The sequence below is a fragment of the Impatiens glandulifera genome, chromosome 6, assembly GCF_907164915.1.
Source record: "Impatiens glandulifera chromosome 6, dImpGla2.1, whole genome shotgun sequence".
NCBI classification, from domain to species: Eukaryota; Viridiplantae; Streptophyta; class Magnoliopsida; order Ericales; family Balsaminaceae; genus Impatiens; species Impatiens glandulifera.
The window spans coordinates 13371891-13391686 of record NC_061867.1 but is presented as its reverse complement, the minus strand read 5'-3'; the positions used below and the strand labels follow the sequence as shown (position 1 = coordinate 13391686).

At 32.1% G+C, this 19796-nt stretch overlaps 1 protein-coding gene across 2 annotated transcripts; it reads left to right on the top strand.

Annotated features, from left to right (window-relative positions):
* Window positions 1-18673: 18673 nt before the first annotated feature.
* LOC124942431 (2-hydroxyisoflavanone dehydratase-like) lies at window positions 18674-19680 on the top strand. Of its 2 annotated transcripts, XM_047482942.1 has the most exons (2): window positions 18678-19380; window positions 19460-19659. In XM_047482942.1, exons 1-2 carry the CDS (start codon window positions 18704-18706, stop codon window positions 19476-19478), a joined length of 696 nt encoding a protein of 231 aa, XP_047338898.1. In that variant the 5' UTR covers window positions 18678-18703; the 3' UTR covers window positions 19479-19659. The 2 variants fall into 2 exon arrangements, with proteins under 2 accessions (XP_047338897.1, XP_047338898.1); XM_047482941.1 differs by having other exon boundaries at window positions 18674-19680.
* Window positions 19681-19796: the final 116 nt, after the last annotated feature.

The following is a 19796-nucleotide window of genomic DNA, read 5'->3' as shown; positions in this document are numbered from 1 at the left end:
ATATTATTTACGTGTAATTTTTTACGAGATAATTTTAACAACATATTTATTTATCGTTTTAAATGTCATAGTAGAGAGCTGGTTGTACGTTTTGGTCATATTACATTCTATGAGTGCTTAGCTACTTGACTTAGCTGATACGCGTTCAGCTGATGTGGAACTCAGCTGATAGCGAGTTCTACTGATGAGTTACTCTGCTGATATCAAACTCAGCTGATGGCAACTCAGTTGTTAGCGCATCTTCAGTTGATGTGGAGTCTGCTGATGGCAAGTCAGCTGTTAGCGCATCTTCAGCTGATGTAGAGTTTTTTTATGGCAGTTGTTAGCACAACTCTATTGATTGCTACTCCGCTGATAGAGAACACAACTGATTGCGCAACTCTGTTGCCAGCGCATCTTCAACTAGCGGTAAACATTGGGTGGATTAATCTGAAATCCAACCCAATCCGAGCCCTAAATACTAATTCGAATTGAATATTTCAGATTAGATTGAGATCGGATCAGATTGAGTTCGGATTTAATTAAATCGGATTGGATTAAGATTATCCAAATTATCCAAACTATCTAAATAAAAAAATATTTTTTAATTTTTTTTCTTTAAATTAAATTTCATCTCAATATAATATATATTTTACTTATCATCACTTTGACTACGATATTTATTTTTATTTTTTTTTTATTATTATTTTTTCAGATTAAAATTTAATAATAATAAAAAATTCAAATTGTTTTTAAAAAAATTTAAAAAATTTATTGACTAATTTCAAGTTGATATATATATAAATATTTTTTAGTTTGGATTATCCAAATTATTTTCAATCCAATCTGTATCCGATCCGTATTAATTAGTAAAATGGTTTGGATTACAGATTGGATAAATTTAGTTTGGATTTAATACGGATCGGACAAAACAGATTGGTTTAACTCATTTGCTCACCTCTATCTTCAGTTGATGGCGAGTCTGCTGAGGCAACTCAGCTGTTGGCGAACTCTCCTGCCAGCGAGTCTTCAGCTGATATCAACTCTACTGATGGCGAACTCTGCTGTCAGCGAGTCTTCAGCTGATTTTACCTGCACATTAACACATTGCTGAACATAGTTTTATTCATTCATTAAAACCATGTTTGTTCATTTTAATTATCATAAGTTCATTTTAATCAATTAAAACGTTTTTCTTAATTCAACTTAATTTAACGATTTCCCATTTTATTTTAATTTACCAATTTCCCCCTTTTTCCTAATTTAACTTAATTTAACACAGTTTTTTGTTTTTAAAATTCAAATTTTGATTTTTGTTATTTAGATCGATTGATTGGTTTTATTCTATCAAGATAATTTATAAATCATATATGGATGAATTTTCGACCATAAAACATCATAAACAACAATCATACAAGCTTATACAATTTGAAATATAAAAAATTTAAATTCATATTTTAAATATGAATTAGAGGTTGATGTAAACATTACCAAAAATTGGAGAACACTCCTTAAACCTTAGGGAAGTAATTTAATTAGTCTAATATTATAATAATGTAAAGTAAAAATATAATAAAGGTTGAAATAAGCATCATATTAAATTAAAATAATTGACAACAAGATACATAATTTGAGATTAATCATATTGAATATAGTTTATTAAATGAATTATTTAAAAAAACAATAATTAAAAATACATAGAAGGTAATCTACAAATTGGGCAAAAATTCTTTTGCATGAGCCATGTCTTAATACACTCAAAATGATAAATATGATTTGAAAGCAGTTTGTATATATCCTCCTCTTATTGGTTAAACTCTGGGTTAAACTCTCTCTGCAAAGTGCAATTATATCCATTTTTAATAAATACATAGAATTTAAATATGATCAAAATAAATATATAAAATGGGTAATAAATATATAAAATGATCCCCTAGCTACCTGTCAAATGGAACAGGCTTCTCCTTGATGCTCACTCATCAAAAAAGACTGTCAATGCATCAATCTCTCCCTCGTTGAATCCTACTTCATGGTCAACTTCTTCTTCCATGGGAATTATTGATATCTTGGCCAGTTGATTCAAAGACGGAGCGGAGCTTATAAGCTTTACATACATAAGAGGACCAATTAAGTAGGCTATGCTATTATTATTATTATTTAAATAAAAAGAAAAGAAAAGAAAAACCCACCTCAGTTTGTGTAGCCTAATGAAGATTACAGAATTAATGATATTTTCTATAATGAATGATGTATTAGTAAAAGAGTAAAAAAAAAATATATACATATCAGGTTCCTTCTCCTTCTTCCAGTTGTGATTGATCTGCGTTGATAAATGGCGGGAAGATGTGAAGCATTATTACTATATATATATATAAATATAAAAAATAATATTAAAGATAATATATAAAAAATATATTTTAAGTTTAAGCCGTTATGTTTAACTAAAAAGTTGACGAAAGGGCCATTAGTGACCTTTCTAAAAGTTGAAGGGGCGATTTGTTTCAAAAAATAATTTGAGGGCTAAAAGTGAACGATCGGAGTAATTCGAGGGCCGCCTAAGTAATTTTCCCTTATTATTATTGCGGCTGTTACGCCTGATGACCACGGTCTAGTAGCAGGAGCACTACTCTGGATGGGCCTGGAATTATGGCTGTTGATAATATTAGTGTTGGTTGAAGCTCTAGCAATATAATTATTCATGATTTGTAGTGTTATCAATTATATTCTATAACTAGATTTATGAAAATAGAATTATATATCAACTCTCCTTACAAATAAATTTTCAAAATTCAAACTAACGGTAAAAAAAAAACTCTTAAAACTTTTTCAAAATAATGAGAAGTAGTTAAATAACATATCAGGAATAAAAGTTGGTTTTCCTATAACCTTTTCAAAAGTTTAAGATATTAATTTGATAAATCTTTAACACGTCTAACAAAAAATCTTTTCACCGTGTTAAAAAATTATTTAAAATAATGAATTCATGGGACATTTATATACATGCTCACATGGTTTTATGTCAAATCTACATTTAGATCTATCTATATGTATAAAGAGAAAAACAAATGATAAGAGATATACTTACATAGCTAGAAAATGTAAATCGAAAAACTAATAAAGAACAGATAAATTTCACAAAAAAACTAATAAAGAACAGATAAATTTCACCAGACAATTCTAACAAAAAGGAGAGAAACAAGCGATAGAGTTTCAGTTGTGAAATGAATAGAAGCATAACCCGTTTTTATATAGTGGAATTAGGGTCAAAATCTAAGCTTATTATTTTTTTCAAAAATCAAGATTACAGTAATAAATACATCTTTAAAAAGATTTTAATACAGGAAGACGACAAGCGATATATTTCACAAATATATAAATAAAAAGCATATCATATATTTTTTTTATTATTAATAACTTGATATATTTCTTAACTTATCTTACCTTTTATTTATACTCATATATTATTAATAAAAATATGAAAAAAAAAGTATTTGTATGTAATTGTTTTTAAATCATAAGCGACAAAGAACAAAACTACTTTAGAAAGTTAGTTAAATTGTCGTTTATTGTAATAGTTTAAAAACAATTGATTTCAGTAATTTTATTTAAGTCGCAATTAATACTTTATTTTATGATTAAAATAAACGTGACTCAAATAACCAATCACGCTTCTTTATCGGTTAAACTATAATATAAAATAAATGTGACTTAATTAATAATTCACGTTTTTAACGAAAATATATTTTCTTTTATTAGAAAATAAATATATTTGACTGTTAACATTTTTTTATATATATATATGATAAAATTACTTTTAATAATAATAAGCAAGTATCATTACTTTTATTAAACAAAAAATTTGGAGATAATGAAAGTATTACTTACCTACTTGTAGAACTTACATAAAAAGGACAAAATTCTAGGGATTTGAAAGGAATCGCGATCGGTACGGAGGCACAATAGGCACAGACAAAAAGGCACGGGCAACACGATATTTTCATGCACCATAAGTCATCAAATCGGCATAGGAATCACCACTAATCAAAGGAAGCTCCATCGGCACAAGCAGCACGACACAATCGACACGGGCGACACAATAGGCATAGGCGGCACGGGACGATCAACACGGGCATCCCGGTATTATCTTGCGCCGTTCATTAAATGTTGCTAGTCTAAGGTGTCTTGTACATTTGTAAGAGCCGTTAGATTTTTCCCTTGATTGCAGTATACTTTTGGTCATCTCTTAGGATTTCTGTAATTAATTTGTTCTATTACTCTGTTTCTGCCATTATGGGGAAGGGGGAGAACAAAAGTTATAAATCTAAATAAGTTAGGGATTTTATGTTGGAAGGAATTTGAATGAATTGCTGAAGAAGTTATCAAAGAACAGCAGGATGCCAACACAAGTAAGCAACCTGCTTTAATTACTGCTGGGAAAATTCTTATTGAAAATAATGCATGAAAACAAGGGGATAATGAAGGAGCTTGGAAGATATTCTATAATGAAAGAAATAATCTGTTTGGGCTCAAGAATCAGATTACAAAGCTCCTTATGCATGCCAAAAATGAAGAATTTGTCATCAATAAGGAGAAAGCAAAGCATATTACAATTCAACTCAACATCCACTATCTTCAAGACTGGAATCTGCTGAAAAAAGAAGAATATGAAGAAATTGTTCAATGGTCAGTTGCTACAATGAAGGAGCTGATGAGGCTCCCAAATCTAAGTCATATACTATCAGGAGAAACTCGACATGGAAAACTAATGAAGTCTTGAAGAACAACAATACAAAAAAGTCAGAAGATCATGCTTATAAAGGGAAAATCTACTTGGGCAATACACAGACAAAAATGGAGGTACTAAATTCTTCATTTGAATTTAAATTGCCTACTGAAGTAGAGAAAAACTGTATAAAGAAATGGGAAAATGTAGTTGTGAGAAACTACATAGGGAAAAACAAAGTGTCCTTCCCAGTTACTAAAGATGCACTGTTAAAGCAATGGGAAGGAAAAGGGCTAGAGAAGATTTCAGTAAATGTCCATGATTTATATTTCCTTAAATTCAAGAACGGATCTAATCTAGATGAAATTCTAGAAAATGGGCATACATATATAGGATCCAACTATATGAAGTTAGAAAATAGTCTGAAGACTTGAACCTATTGAGTAAGCCAAAAGAAACTACATAGATATGGTTCAAACTCTGAAATATATCTGCACACATGTACAATTCTGAAGCCCTTAGTCATTTTGCAGGTTTATTTGGTAGACTTTTATACATGGATACAATTACTGAAGAAGGAGAGCACCTATCATTTTCTAGAATTAGCATTGAAGTGCATCCCAGAAGCACACTGCCGAAAAGTATGACAGTAGTAGACGAGAAAAGAAAATCTACTGTCATGAAAATCACTTGTGAGTGGAAGCCAGACAAATGCTCTTTCTGCAATACCTTCCAACATGCAATCCCAAAATATGATTTGGCTAAGGAAGAAGATCAGAAAATTCATAAAGGTCAGAAAATAAATATGTAGGAAAACGAAATAGATGTGTCGATCTATTTTCAAAGAGTAAATGTGGTTAAAAAAGGAAACATAAAATAAAGAAAATTATGTACAAGAAGAAAGTAATACGAAAAAGGAGGTGGAACCTCAACCTAATCATGTTGAATAGATAGTTGAGGATTCTCAATCAAATCAAGTTAAAGTGGTTGTTGATGAAAACAGAGAGGAAGATACTCAGGCTAATCAAGAGGAAGAAGATAATTCCAAGGTTGATACAGAGGAATCTAAAGTTGTTAAAGATTCCAAAGCTAAAGCTGAAGGAAGTAAAGACAATGATATCGAAATTCAAGCTGAGAACAACAAGATGAAGAACTAATAAATTCTGAAGAATAATTATTTCTATCAAATAAGAACAAATTCATATAAAGAAAGAAAAAAATGAGAATATACAGTATTCATCAACATCTTCAGTTCATCCTCCTTTCATTGCAAGAGGAAGGGGAAGGACAAGGGGAAGACAATATGTTGAAACATCATGTTGGTATGAAAATAAAAATCCTGATTGGGATAATTAGAGTTTGATACAGTTTATAATCTTTTTTTGTAATCTTTGTTTCTTGTATGTTTGATTGCTACTAATCAAGTTCTTTAGGGTCGTTTCATTGTCATCTTTTAATCATAGTTAAATTTGTCTAGTTTGATTCTTGACCCCCACTTTTGAGATTTTAATTAAATAGTTTTAACCGTTTTCTAAAAGAAATATCATTATTTTACTAAACCAAAGTTATCCAGATCTTTAAAAAATAGTTTATTAATCAAAATATATTTGTAATTTATATTCTACAATATCATTATTTGTCGTTTTAATTTATATTTTCCAATATTATAATTTGTTGTTGTATATAGAAAACAATTATTTTTACCTCCACAATTTTCAAATATATATTTACAAGTGAAAAAAGGAATAAATTAAAAATATTTAAGTTATTAGTATAGTAATTTTAGACAAAATTTTGAATTACAAGTTTGTAGGCCATCAATGGAAAGCCAAACGACATGATATGTGTTTTTTCAAAAAATAATTATACTTTTCAATAGTTTATCCCTGTTTCAATTATTACATTGTCAATGAAAATGGGCCTCGTTTGATTTAGGCTTATTTGAATAATTAATGGGTCATTATTAATAACTCTCATTTTAATTTCAAGTTATATTCATAAAGAAATAATATATGCAAATATATATATATATATATATATATATATATATATATTGAATAATAAAATATTTGTGTTGATGATATAAATGATAATTAATTTGTTATTGAATAATGAGAGTTAATTAAAATTAATTTTAAATCAAATAAGTTCAGTTCTAGAGCAAAACTGAGTACATGCATTTTAAAATGTCCATGTCATCTCACCATTTTAGCAGCAAAGGCAAATAATTAAATATATAGAATTTAATAATTTACTCATATTTCAAAAGAAAAATAAGGTGAAATAAATATTATTTTAAAAGTAATGAAGAATATTATATAATTAATTACTTATTTCTGTATTTGATATGTATAATTGGAATTATATCAGATATTTCAACTAGTCCATTGCTTCCTATTTTATTGGAATTTCTATAAGTAATTTGATTATTATTATTATTATTATTATTATAATTAAATACAGTCTCTTTCAAAATATAACCGACCCTCATTTAAAATGGCGTTTCTTACTAAAATTTTAAGAAAATAAAAAACAACAGATTACAAATCAATAACATATTGAAAAAACCATTAACTGCAAGGTATCCAATTATTCACAATTTATATTGAATAGTGAAAGACTTTTAAATGATCAACTATATAGATGAATTCACCTACAAAATTTAAATTATTAATAACTTCAATATTTAGATACAAGTTTATAAAGATTTACTTAAATCTTTTACGGGTTTATAATTATTTTTTAACAACAAAAGATGTCACTTTATAATACAAATATATACTTATTTTTAAGCTACATTATTGTATTAATTTCATAATTCACTTTTTACCAAAAACAAAATATATAAATTAATTATTGTAACGATCATAACTAATTTTAGATATGAATAAATATGTTGATTTCATTAATATGGTCAATACATTCATCATCATAAATCTTTTAACTTTGTTGGTGAAAGGATATTTATATTCAAATAATTTCTTATTTGATTATCAATAACTTTATCAGAAGATAAAATATTTTTATTAATTGACAAATTTACACATGTTGGTACATAAATAAATTATCAATTAAAATATTAATTTTGTTATTAACATTTTAAAATATAAAATAATAAAGATATTTGATAATTTTATTTAATTAATTCAATTTTGATATTAAAATAATATATTTTCTAAATAACTCAAAATTATTTCTAAATAACCTAAGACTATTTCTATAAATATTATTTTCGGCAGTAGTTTCGCACTGTTGAATTTTTTAAAATAGGGTCGTAATTTAGTGTTTTCATTCGTAAACCTTGTTTTTTTGTCTTTATTTGTTTTGATATAAATTGTCAATTATTGTTATAATAAAATCTAAAGAATTTCTTACGTGAAGACGAAGTTCTCTGGTTCTTTGAGAGGGCCACTTAAAAAAAATATATATGTTGCTCTCCAATTTAAACCATTCACTTGTATTACTATAAGTTTATAACAAAAACAATTTATTAAGTGAAATTATTTTTATTAAATAAACCAATGCATAGGTTTATTTAAATGATATTAAGGAGTGTTTGATTTGAATTATTTGAATTTAAATATGATTTTTGGCTTTCTGATTTAAGAGGGTCATTTTATTTTCCAAAAATCTGAAAAGAAATATAAATTGGCTTAAAATAATTTCCCTAAGCAAAATAAATAATTCACAATTTTTTGCTTCGGTTGAAATATTTCTTAAACTTTGAGAGCTCTTAACTTTAATTTTAAACTCCAAAATTTATGAAAAAAAATCATAAACAATTATTATAATTTATACAACATTGTCATGCGTTAACTTTCCATTTACGGATAGTTACATATTTATGCCAAAGTCAATGTTTTCTTCATTATCAATTGCATTGAATAAAAAATCTGTAATTGTTGCCTGCATCATGTTCAATAGGGAGCACTATTCTCCCTTTACCAATATCAATGAGCCTTTAGTAAACTTCCATTTTCTTCACCAAAACTATTGTAAAATCCTTCATCATTGAGCTCCCTGGTGGAGAACAAATTCATATGGATGATATTAGGGTGTGTTTCACATTCTTCATAACCAATGTGTTATCATTTTCAAACTTTTGGCACACGTTTCCAAAACTAATAACTTTTACAATGTCATCATTATCCATTATAACACTTCTAAAATCAATAGAAGTGTAGAAAGTGCCTCTATCAATCACTCAACTAGTCTCTTGGCAAGTGAGGTTAATATCATCGTCATACAAACTAAAAAAAATAATTGGTGGCCACATTGATTTTCTTATATTTGTCATTATCATTAATTTTCATTTCTTTATCATTTGTATTATTGTTCTCTCTTAGTAACGTACGACAAAATTTCTTTATATGACATTTTACTACAATAATAACACTTAGTATTAACATTGTTATCATATCTACTTTTTTTATACTTTACTCATTTGGGCCTCTACTATTAGTCCTCCCTCTTCTTTTAGTAAGTAGGACATCAAAATGTGTAGAAGAACCTTGTGATTCTCTTCTCATCTTTACATTGAAGACACTGCTATTCACCACCTCCATAGTACAAATACCATTTGCGTCTGATTTAGATAATGACGTTGTGAACGTGTACCATGAGTCCGATAGTATACGAAGAAACAATAACCCTCGTACTTCATCATCGAACTCGATAACCATTCCAGCTAGCTGATTAATAATCCTCTGAAATGTATTCAAGTGATTAGACATGGTATTTCAATCATGATACTTCAAGCCCGTCATTTTCTTAATCAAAAACAATTTGTTGTTATAAGTATTCTGAGAAAATAACTCTTCAAGTTTTCTCCATAGATTCTTCGCGTGTATCTCTTCACTCACATTGTTTAGAACATTATCATCCACCCAATGCCTAATTAGCCACACAGTTGACGATGACTCAAAGTCCACTGCTCATTAGTTTTATCTTTTAACTTTTCATCAACAAACACAAGTAAATAATAATCATTAACGTAAAGAAGATCTTATATCTTCCCTTTCCACACATGATAGTTAAGGTCATTAAAAATAATCATTCTACTCGTATTGCTCTCTATTATTATAAATAGTACAAGGACTACAACCTACTCGGATACCACTTGTTGATAAAAAAAACCTCATAAAAAGTGATGAAGAAAAGATTCTATTTAGTTTTAGTGCTCTGTTTATAACCTACCAATCTCCATTCAACCAAACAAATAACAAAAATAAAGATACATGAACTTTAGCGTGAACAAATAACAATATTCTATTTCCTTCCATATGCCTGGAACATCTACTATCAAGATACCATACAGATTCCTCCAGCCCATCGTTTATTTGTACCTACACAAAACAATATTTACAATCTTTTGGTACCCACATTCAATTGGGTCCTCGGTCAATCAGTCCCTTAGGAATCTATATCTAAGTTATTCTGATGGATTTCCCATTTTGTGTTGTGATTAATGCGTTAGCAGACAACTTTCTGCTAGACACTGATCCATTAGCTTTTGAAGAAAACTTTCTTTTAAAACTTTTTGACTTTGAATCAGGTTTAACATTGTTAGACTTGCTAACTGCTTCTAATTTATTCTTTAGCCAGCTAACAGTCGGAGGAACATATATAATTTCATTTTAAGAGTTATTTCTTCATAAATGGGATCAGATTCACTATCAGTCAAACTCCCTTTAACAAAGCTTACTGGCTTAAGCTTGTCATTTGATAAGTTTGACTTTTTGCAGGACAGGTTAGGGTCATTGTTGTCAAATCCTAGACCGGATTTAGATCCAGCAGGTTTTAACATACTAATCTGATGTTTGACAGCATCTTTGGACCTTGTTCAAACACTTACAACATCGTTCAACCTCTTGTTTTCAGATGAAAGAATTTGAATCTTTTCTTTGAGCATCTCATTCTCAGATGAGATCTTTGCTATGTTTTTCGTAAAAAATATTTGATTCAGATTCTTTGTTAGAAGAAAGAGCAGTTGATTCATATTTTACTTTCATTTCGTAAAAAGAGTCATTTAACTTTTTGTACTCAATGGCCATTTCATTGAGTGCATTAATTAATTCTTCATTTGTAAATTCTGGGGTAGAGATGTTGTTTACCTTGGATTGGTCATCTTCCATCAAACAGGTAACAACTTCATTCTCTTTTTCAGCGGGAGACTCCTCTGAGTCGCTATCAACCCATTTGGATTTGTTTTCAACACACATAAAGACTTTCTGATCCTTCTTTGCTTGAGCGTTTCTACCATAGATCTGAGTAAGCTTATCCCAAATCTCTTTAGCAGAGAAACATGTCTTGATTTCATAGAAAACGTTCATGTTGATCGACTGATACAGAATGTTCCTAGAAACATTATCCAGGTTGTTAGTCATCTTGTCTTCAGTAGTCCACTCACTTCTTGGCTTCGAAATCTTTATGGGGCCATCAGTAATGACATTCCACATATCACAATCAAGGGAAGCCAAGTGAACTTGCATTCTCATCATCCAATATTCACAGTTGTCCCTTGACAGAATAGGGATCTCATTGATGATTGACATGATTCGGGATCTTTGAGCTTGAGAATAGAAACAAAGCTCTAATACCAATTGATAGGATCGGCTTAATCAATAGAGATGGGGGTCTGGCGATTTGATGAAGGCTTATAAAAAATAGTTTAAAAGAAATCTTGTTAGGATTTAATTCATTTTCTATTCTACGCAAACCCTTGTAAACACTTGAAACAAAATCAAGTGCGGAATATTTACTTGGGTTTGAAGCTTAGGATGAAAAATGAGAAGATGACAGAAAGGAACAACATAGCAATTTGTTTATGGATGTTTAGAGCAAACTCTCTTACATTACTCCTTCTTCCAACCACCGGAAGGATTTACTGTAATATGATTCGAATCAAATACAGTTTGCACACACTTAGCTCACTATTGAACAAAACACGCTCTGTTCAACTTACAAGATGAAGAATATCACTCAGCTAAAGGATGCTTTGATTCTAACTCTCTCTTAATTAACACGCAGTATAACAAGGAAAGCAACTTCACAGTATGAATGTTCAAAGGCTTGATTTCTCAGTAATTTCAGTAAGCAAGATGATCTACTGATTTCTCTCTATGTAATTCCGACAGTTCGTCTGTTGTCCTTAGGAATCTTTAAATATGCATAGATATCAACGGTCGAATCTTCAGAATGATACGTGGCACTCTTCCATTGGAACGCCTCCATAGTACACAACAGACTCTGAATACAAGGATCGTGGCCGTACACAACAGGTAGTGCGCCGAATATTCTTCAGAGATTTACCTGCAAAACAAGTAGTGGGAAGGATATTCGCCTACGTGTCATTAATTAATTGGTTGCATAGGGCTGTCGTACTGATCTTCACAAGAACGTGGAGAAGAAGTAGCTAACAGCTATAGAACATGGGTAGACGGGTGCTAGCTTCAAGCAACTACTTAAGCAAAGCAATTAGACGCATTTTAATTAGACGACTTCGTCTAATGAAATCAAACGTCCCCGTCTAATAACAGAATCCATTAGACCACCTGGTCTAATGGGATTAGACTTACGTCTAATTACAATCACTTCAGACTAATCTGAAGGAGTTAGACTACACGTCTAACATTCACAAGTTAGACTGCACGTCTAACTTTCTCTTTCCATTAGACTACACGTCTAACTCCACGAGTTAGACTGCACGTCTAACTCCACGAGTTAGACTGCACGTCTAATTCCGTTCCACTTCAGACTAATTTGAAGGAGTTAGACTGCACGTCTAACTTTCTCTTTCCATTAGACTGCATGTCTAACTCCATGAGTTAAACTGCACGTCTAATTCTGTCCCACTTCAGACTAATCTGAAGGAGTTAGACTATATGTCTAACTTTCATAATCCATTAGACTGCACGTCTAACTCCGCTGAGTTAGACTGCACGTCTAATTTCGTTCCATTAAACTGCACATCTAACTCTGCTGAGTTAGACTGCACGTCTAATTACGAATCCATTAGACTACACGTCTAACTCTACTGAGTTAGACTGCACGTCTAATTACGAATCCATTAGACTGTACGTCTAACTCCGCTGAGTTAGATTGCACGTCTAATTACGAGATCCATTAGACTACACGTCTAACTCCACAAGTTAGACTGCTCGTCTAATTACGAATTCATTAGACTACATGACTAACTCTACGAGTTAGACTGCACATCTAACTCCACGAGTTAGACTGCACGTCTAATTCCAAATCCATTAGACTACACGTCTAACTCCGCTGAGTTAGGTTGCACGTCTAATTTCTCCAGTTAGACTGCACATCTAATACCGCTTAGTTAGACTATACGTCTAACTTCGCTAGTTAGACTGCACGTCTAACTTTGTGCATCTAATGTCAAATCGGTCTAATGAAGCTCATTAAACCAAGTCTAATCAAATTGTTCTTCAATACACCTACATCAAAAACAATTAGACGCATATATAATCCATTCATCATTTCATCATCAAAATTCCAATAGTCAAACTATTTTAATATATGGTCAAGATAATTTGACCAACATATATATAGAATTAAGTATTTAATACTTAACCAATTTTAAGAAATTATATATTTTAATATAAAATTAATTAAAAAATATTAATAAATAAATAACACGATAAAAATTTATAGTTACAAAATTAATTATATTAATTTTTTAATTTTTTAATTTTTTAATTTTTTAATTTTTAAATATAAATTTGTTTTTATAGTAAATCGTATAGAATCGTAAAATCGAAATTATTTATAAACTCGTAAAATCATATTATCGTAAATTTAAAATCGTAAGAGTTTACTTATTTAAGAGTTTACTTAAAATCAGACTCGTTAGCCTAATTAGAAATCGTAAGATTTTAAGAATCAACTCGAGATTTTGACAGTCTTGATTTGGGAACCATTGGCGAAGGAATAGGTGAAAGTTGTTGCCGGTCCTACAAAGGAGTCTACCTTTGGTAAAATCACTACTGAATTTGAGGTCTTGAAAGAGAAGGCACACTCAACAATTTTACTTTGTCTAGCTGATGAAGTGACTACTGAGGTATTAAACGAAGATACCGCAATCGGTTTGTGGTGAAGTTAGAGGATTTGTACATAACAAAGTCACAAACTAACAATTTGTTATTAAAGCAACGTCTGTTCAGTTTTCGTATGCTTGAAGATAAGTCTCTTCGTGAACATCTTGATAAATTCAACACTATATTACTTGATTTGAGAAATATATATGTTAAGATCGAAGATGAAGATGCTGCATTAATTCTGTTGATATCTTTACCCAACTCGTTTTAAAATTTTGTTTAATCGCTTTTTGTGGGTAAAGACTCTATGACTCTAGAGGAAGTTCGGTCAACACTTTATACTAGAGAACTGCGTCATAAGGCGAGTGGTAAAATTGTAGATATTCAAGCATCTGGGTTGATTGCCAGCACAGTCAACTACAAAGGAACTGGAAAGAAGAAGGATCAAAAATACAAAGCTAAAGGCCCTAATGCTAAAGACATGTGCAATTACTGTAAAGAACCGAGTCATTAGAAGAACAATTGTCCTAAGAAAAGGGGAAAATATTCTACGGCGACTATAACACATAAAGACAAAGACACTGACTCTAAGGAGGACATTTCCCTTGTAGTTAATGCTTCTATACATCCTATTGATACGTGGGTGTTGGATTCTGTTTGTTCATATCATATGAGTCCGAACAAAGAATGGTTCGATACCTATGAAGATTATGATGATGGAAACGTTGTCATGGGAAACGATGTCATATATAGAATTGTGGGTATTGGGACTATCAAGATTCTGACTAATGATGGAAAAATACGGACCCTAATTGGATTTCAGCATGTTCCTCAACTGAAGAAGAACGTAATATCTTTAGGTATTTTAGATACTAAAGGTTTCAAGTTTAGCGGTGAAGAAGAAACATTGTGCATCAGTAAAAGTTCAAAATTAATACTGAAAGGTATCAAACATAATACGTTATATATACTATAATATAAGACGCTCACAAGTTTCACTACGGTCGCATCCAAATCTGTGAATCGGCACCCTGATGTAACTAAGTTGTGCATATGCGACTTGGACATATGGGGGAGAGGGGATACATATTCTATCCAAACGGGATCTTCTATCTGGCCACAAGGTTACCAACCTTGAGTTGTGTGAACACTGCATTTTTGGGAAAAAGTATTATAGTAAGTTCAGTAAGGGAGTTCACAAAACAAAGGGCACACTAAATTATATTCACTCTGATTTTGGGGTCCTACTCGAGTTGAAGGTATAGAAGGTTATAGCTATTTTGTAACATTCATAGATGATTACTCAAGGATGACCTAGTTGTACCTTCTGAGACATAAGAGTGAGGTATTTAATACCTTCAAACATTGGAAGGCACTGGTGGAGAATCAAAGTGGAAAGAAGGTTAAAAGGCTGTGAACAGATAATGGACTTGAATTCTAATCATCTGAGTTTAATGAGTTCTGCAGGGATATGGGGATTTCAAGACATCACATTGTCCGAGGTACACCATAGTAGAATGGTGTAGCAGAAAGGGTGAATCAAACACTACTATATAGAGTTAGAAGCATGCTCTCTAATGTTGAATTGGCTAGAAAGTATTGGAGCGAGACTGCCTTAACGACTTGCTATCTGATAAATCGTGCATCGTATACTGGGATTGATTGCAAAATCCCTTATGAGGTATGGCTTGGTAACGTCGTTTATTATTCTCACTTGAAGGTCTTTGGGTGCATATCTTACTATCATGTTAATAAAGGGAAGTTGGAACCAAGGGAAAAACATGGTATTTTTATGGACTATGGAGATGGAGTCAAGGGAAATAGAATCTTGTCATCTTTTGAAGGTAGATTAATCCTCAGTAGGAATGTCACATTTAATGAGATGTTTATACTTAACTCCTCTATCAAGCTGTCACTTTCTAGAGAAAACGATAGTACCGAGAAACAAATGGAGCTTGAGGTGGCTCTAGTTCAAGGGACAACTATCAATCTGATATTCCAACACGACCTAGAAGGCAAATTAAAGCTCCTGACAGGTTAAATAATTCAATCGAGGGAAGAAAGATCTCAATCGGTCCTGGAAGTAGGACAATCAGTCCCTCTATGAATGATATTAAAGATATGGTATGTTATGCACTTCAGATAATTAAAGCTCCTGACAGGTTAAATAATTCAATCGAGGGAAGAAAGATCTCAATCGGTCCTGGAAGTAGGACAATCAGTCCCTCTATGAATGATACTAAAGATATGGTATGTTATGCACTTCAGATAGCTGAAGATGTCATACATAATGAGTCATCTTCTTATAGTGAAGTTGTTAATGGTGGTGATTCTGCGCAATGGATTGCTTCCATGTGTGAGGAAATGGAATCACTTCACAAGAATAATACATGAATCTGGTTACTTTACCTAAGGGGAGAAGAATCATTGGGTGCAAATTGACTTTCAAAAATAAAGATGGAACCTCTAATGCTTAAGGGACCAAATATAAAGCACGATTAGTTGCAAAGGGATTTAGTCAAAAGGATTGTGTAGACTACAACGAGATTTTCTCACCTGTAGTCCGACACATGTCTGTTAAGGTACTACTAGCTATAGTAGAACATCAGAATCTGGAACTCGAGCAATTAGACGTGAAGAAGGCTTTCTTACATGGTGAGATTGAGGAAGATATATTGGTGATTCAGCCTAAAGGGTTTCTTGTTCATTGTAAGGAAACATATATTTATAGTCTAAAGAAGTCTTTGTATGGACTTAAACTGTCTCCTCGACAGTGGTATAAGCGGTTCGATAATTTCATGATTGAACATGATTATAATAGGAGTGCATATGATTGTTGTGTCTATCACAACAAAATCAATGATGGTTCTTTGATTAGTTACTCTTGTATGTAGACGACATGTTAATCGCAACCAAGAAAATGTCGGAGATTCAAAAGCTGAAAGACCTTCTCAGTTCCGAGTTTGATATGAAAGATTTAAGTAGAGAACGGAAAATTTTGGGCATGAAAATAGTAAGAGATCGAGTTCAAAAGAAGCTATTTGTTTCACAAAAGAGTTGTATTTTATAAATGTTGTCTCATTTTGGGATGAGTACAACAAAGACTCTAAATACTCATGCAGCTGTTACTAATCATTTGTCTGTATTCGCATCCCAGTCTGAAGATGAGAAGTTATACATGTCTCATTTACCGTATGCTAGTACGGTGGGTAGTTTAATGTATGCCATGGTATGCACTAGACCTAATATTGCGTATTCAGTTACTGTTGTTAGCAGGTTTATGTCTCGACCTGGTAAGGAACACTAGCAAGCGTTAAAATGAATATTTCGCTATTTGAGAGACACATCAGATGTTGGTCTCATTTATGGGAGTAATAACTAGTGTCTCGTAACTAGTTATTCAAACTCAGATTATGCTGCAGATATCGATGGTAGAAGATCAATGACTAGTTATGTTTACACCCTTGGTGACTCTATGGTTAGTTAAAAGGCAACATTACAATCGAATGTAACATTGTCCATAAAGAAAGAAATTTGAAACCGCCCCGCGAAAACCGAACTGAATTTCCCCGTTTGGGACGGTTTTTCCCCGAAACTGAACGGGGATGGAGTGAGGATGATATTTGTGTCCCCCGATCCGCCCCGATTTCACACTGATTCTGCCTTGAGCACTATAAACATAATTAAATATATTAAATTACCAATATATTTATTTATTAACTATATTTTATAAGAGTAGTAAAGTTATATCTTTATAATAATATAAAATTTTAATATATTATAATATATATTATATTAAAAAAATCGTTTATATAAATTTTATAGTATAATTTATATTTATTTAAAAAAATTATTAAAGGTGCTCCGCAGGATTTCTTGAAACCGAAAAAAACCTGAACGGAGTAGGGATGGTAAATGCATTCTCCGCCCCAAACCGCCCCATTGCCATCCCTAATTGTCCACTACCGAGGCTAAGTATATGGCGCTAACTAAAACAGCCAAGGATGGTATATGGTTAAAGGATTAGTTAGTGACATTGGTATCCATCATGATCAGGCAATTGTTTTTTGTGATAGCTTAAGTGCTATATGTTTGCCAAGATCAAGTGCATCATGATAGAACCAAACATATTGATGTTCGTTATCATTTTCTTCGTATTGAGAGAAGAATCAAGTTGAAGAAGATCAGCACAGATCATAATCCTACTGACATGTTCACGAAGTCAGTCCCACTTAACAAATTTACCCATTATTTGGACTTGCTAAATGTTGACAATTGGAAGTAGTTTGATCAGGCTCTTCTTGTTGGGTGATACTAAGACAAGGTGGAGATCTATAACGATCTGTCTTTAGTATAGGAATTAATCTCAACCATTGATTGTCCGTAGTTTATATTAACTCCGTTACATCACATTTATTCTACAGTTACACTTAATTAAGTTAGGTGTTTATGTTTTCTTGTTTTCAACATTTTATAATTCTAGTCTTTTTCATTTGTTGTAATATATTTTTTTATCTTTAACAATAATAAATCTCTCTTCCATACTTTATTGTTCATTATTTTTTTTCATTCCGAAAAAAAAACATTAGTAGAAATTTGTGAGGGTGGTGACTTCTTTTATCTATATTTGCTTTTATAGATTTTCTCTTTTTTTCTCAAATTTCTGGGTATAACACTTTTTTTTTCTTCCAATATTTCGATAAAAAAAAATGTGGACACTCATAATTTATTGGTCGAGGATATAAATTCATGTTTTCGGATAATGAAATAGAGTTTTCAAATTGAAAATCTATATAAAAAAAAATTTAAAAAAGTGAAGTGAGTCATGCCCAATATTTTTACACTTAGTCGAGAGACCGACAGGTGGAGGGGATTTTTAGTCTTATCTTCTTTATTTATAATTCATAACACAACAGAGGAGAGATACACCGATTCTAATTCTCAAATGGCCGATCAAGACATAAGAAACAACGAAATAGTTCATGAGATCAAAGGCATGATTCGCATTTACAAAGACGGATCAGTAGAAAGATTCATGGGCTGCGAATTCGTTCCACCATCGATTGATCCCCAAACCGGCGTCCAATCCAAAGACGTAGTCATCTCCCCTGAAAACTCCATTTCCGCCCGCCTATACATACCCAAATCACAACCTGACCCATCGAAACTACCTCTCCTAATCTATTTCCACGGCGGCGCTTTCTGCATAGAAACCGCCTTCTCTCCCATGTATCATAACTACCTCAACTCCCTTGTCTCCGCAGCCAATATCGTCGCAATCTCGGTTGACTACAGAAGAGCGCCAGAGAACCCATTACCAGCCGCGTTTGAAGACTCATGGGAATCGGTCAAATGGGCTGTGAGCGCCGAAGACGAATGGGTGAAAAACTTTGCAGATCTGAAACGCGTGTTTTTCGCCGGAGACAGCGCCGGCGGAAACATAGCGTACCGTATGGGTATACAAGTTGGGTTGGAAGGGTTATCATTTGGAGCAAAGCTAATGGGTGTTATTATCGTCCAGCCGTATTTCGGAGGAGAGGAAGTGATTGGATCGGAAGCGACGAACCCTAATATGGAAAATCTTGAGAAATTGTGGCGAATTGCTTGCCCGACGGTGACATCGTTGGATGATCCGATGATAAACCCTAGTATGGATCCGAACATTGGAAAGATGGGTTGCGAAAGGGTATTGGTGTGCGCGGCGGAGAAAGAATGTTTGAATGAGAGAGTTTGGTGTTTTTATGAGGCGTTGAAAAGGAGTAATTGGAAAGGAAAGGCGGAGATTGTTGAAACGGCCGGAGAAGATCATATTTTTCATTTGTATAATCCTACCGGCCATAATGCCTTGGCCTTGATGAAACTGTTGGTTTCGTTCATCAATGAGTCAATCTAAGGAATTGTTTCGTTATAGATGGAGTGGTAAGAGTGTCGTGTTCCTTAATTCCCCCTTCCTTAATTCCTCCTAAGACGTTTAAGTTAAAATATAACTCTTCAACTTGGACATGGTTATGACAAACTTTGAACTCATAATGAAAAAA

Bases quoted from the DNA above. Each gene is read 5' to 3' on its own strand.
- LOC124942431 (XM_047482941.1), top strand. From the start codon at position 18,704: ATGGCCGATCAAGACATAAGAAACAACGAAATAGTTCATGAGATCAAA.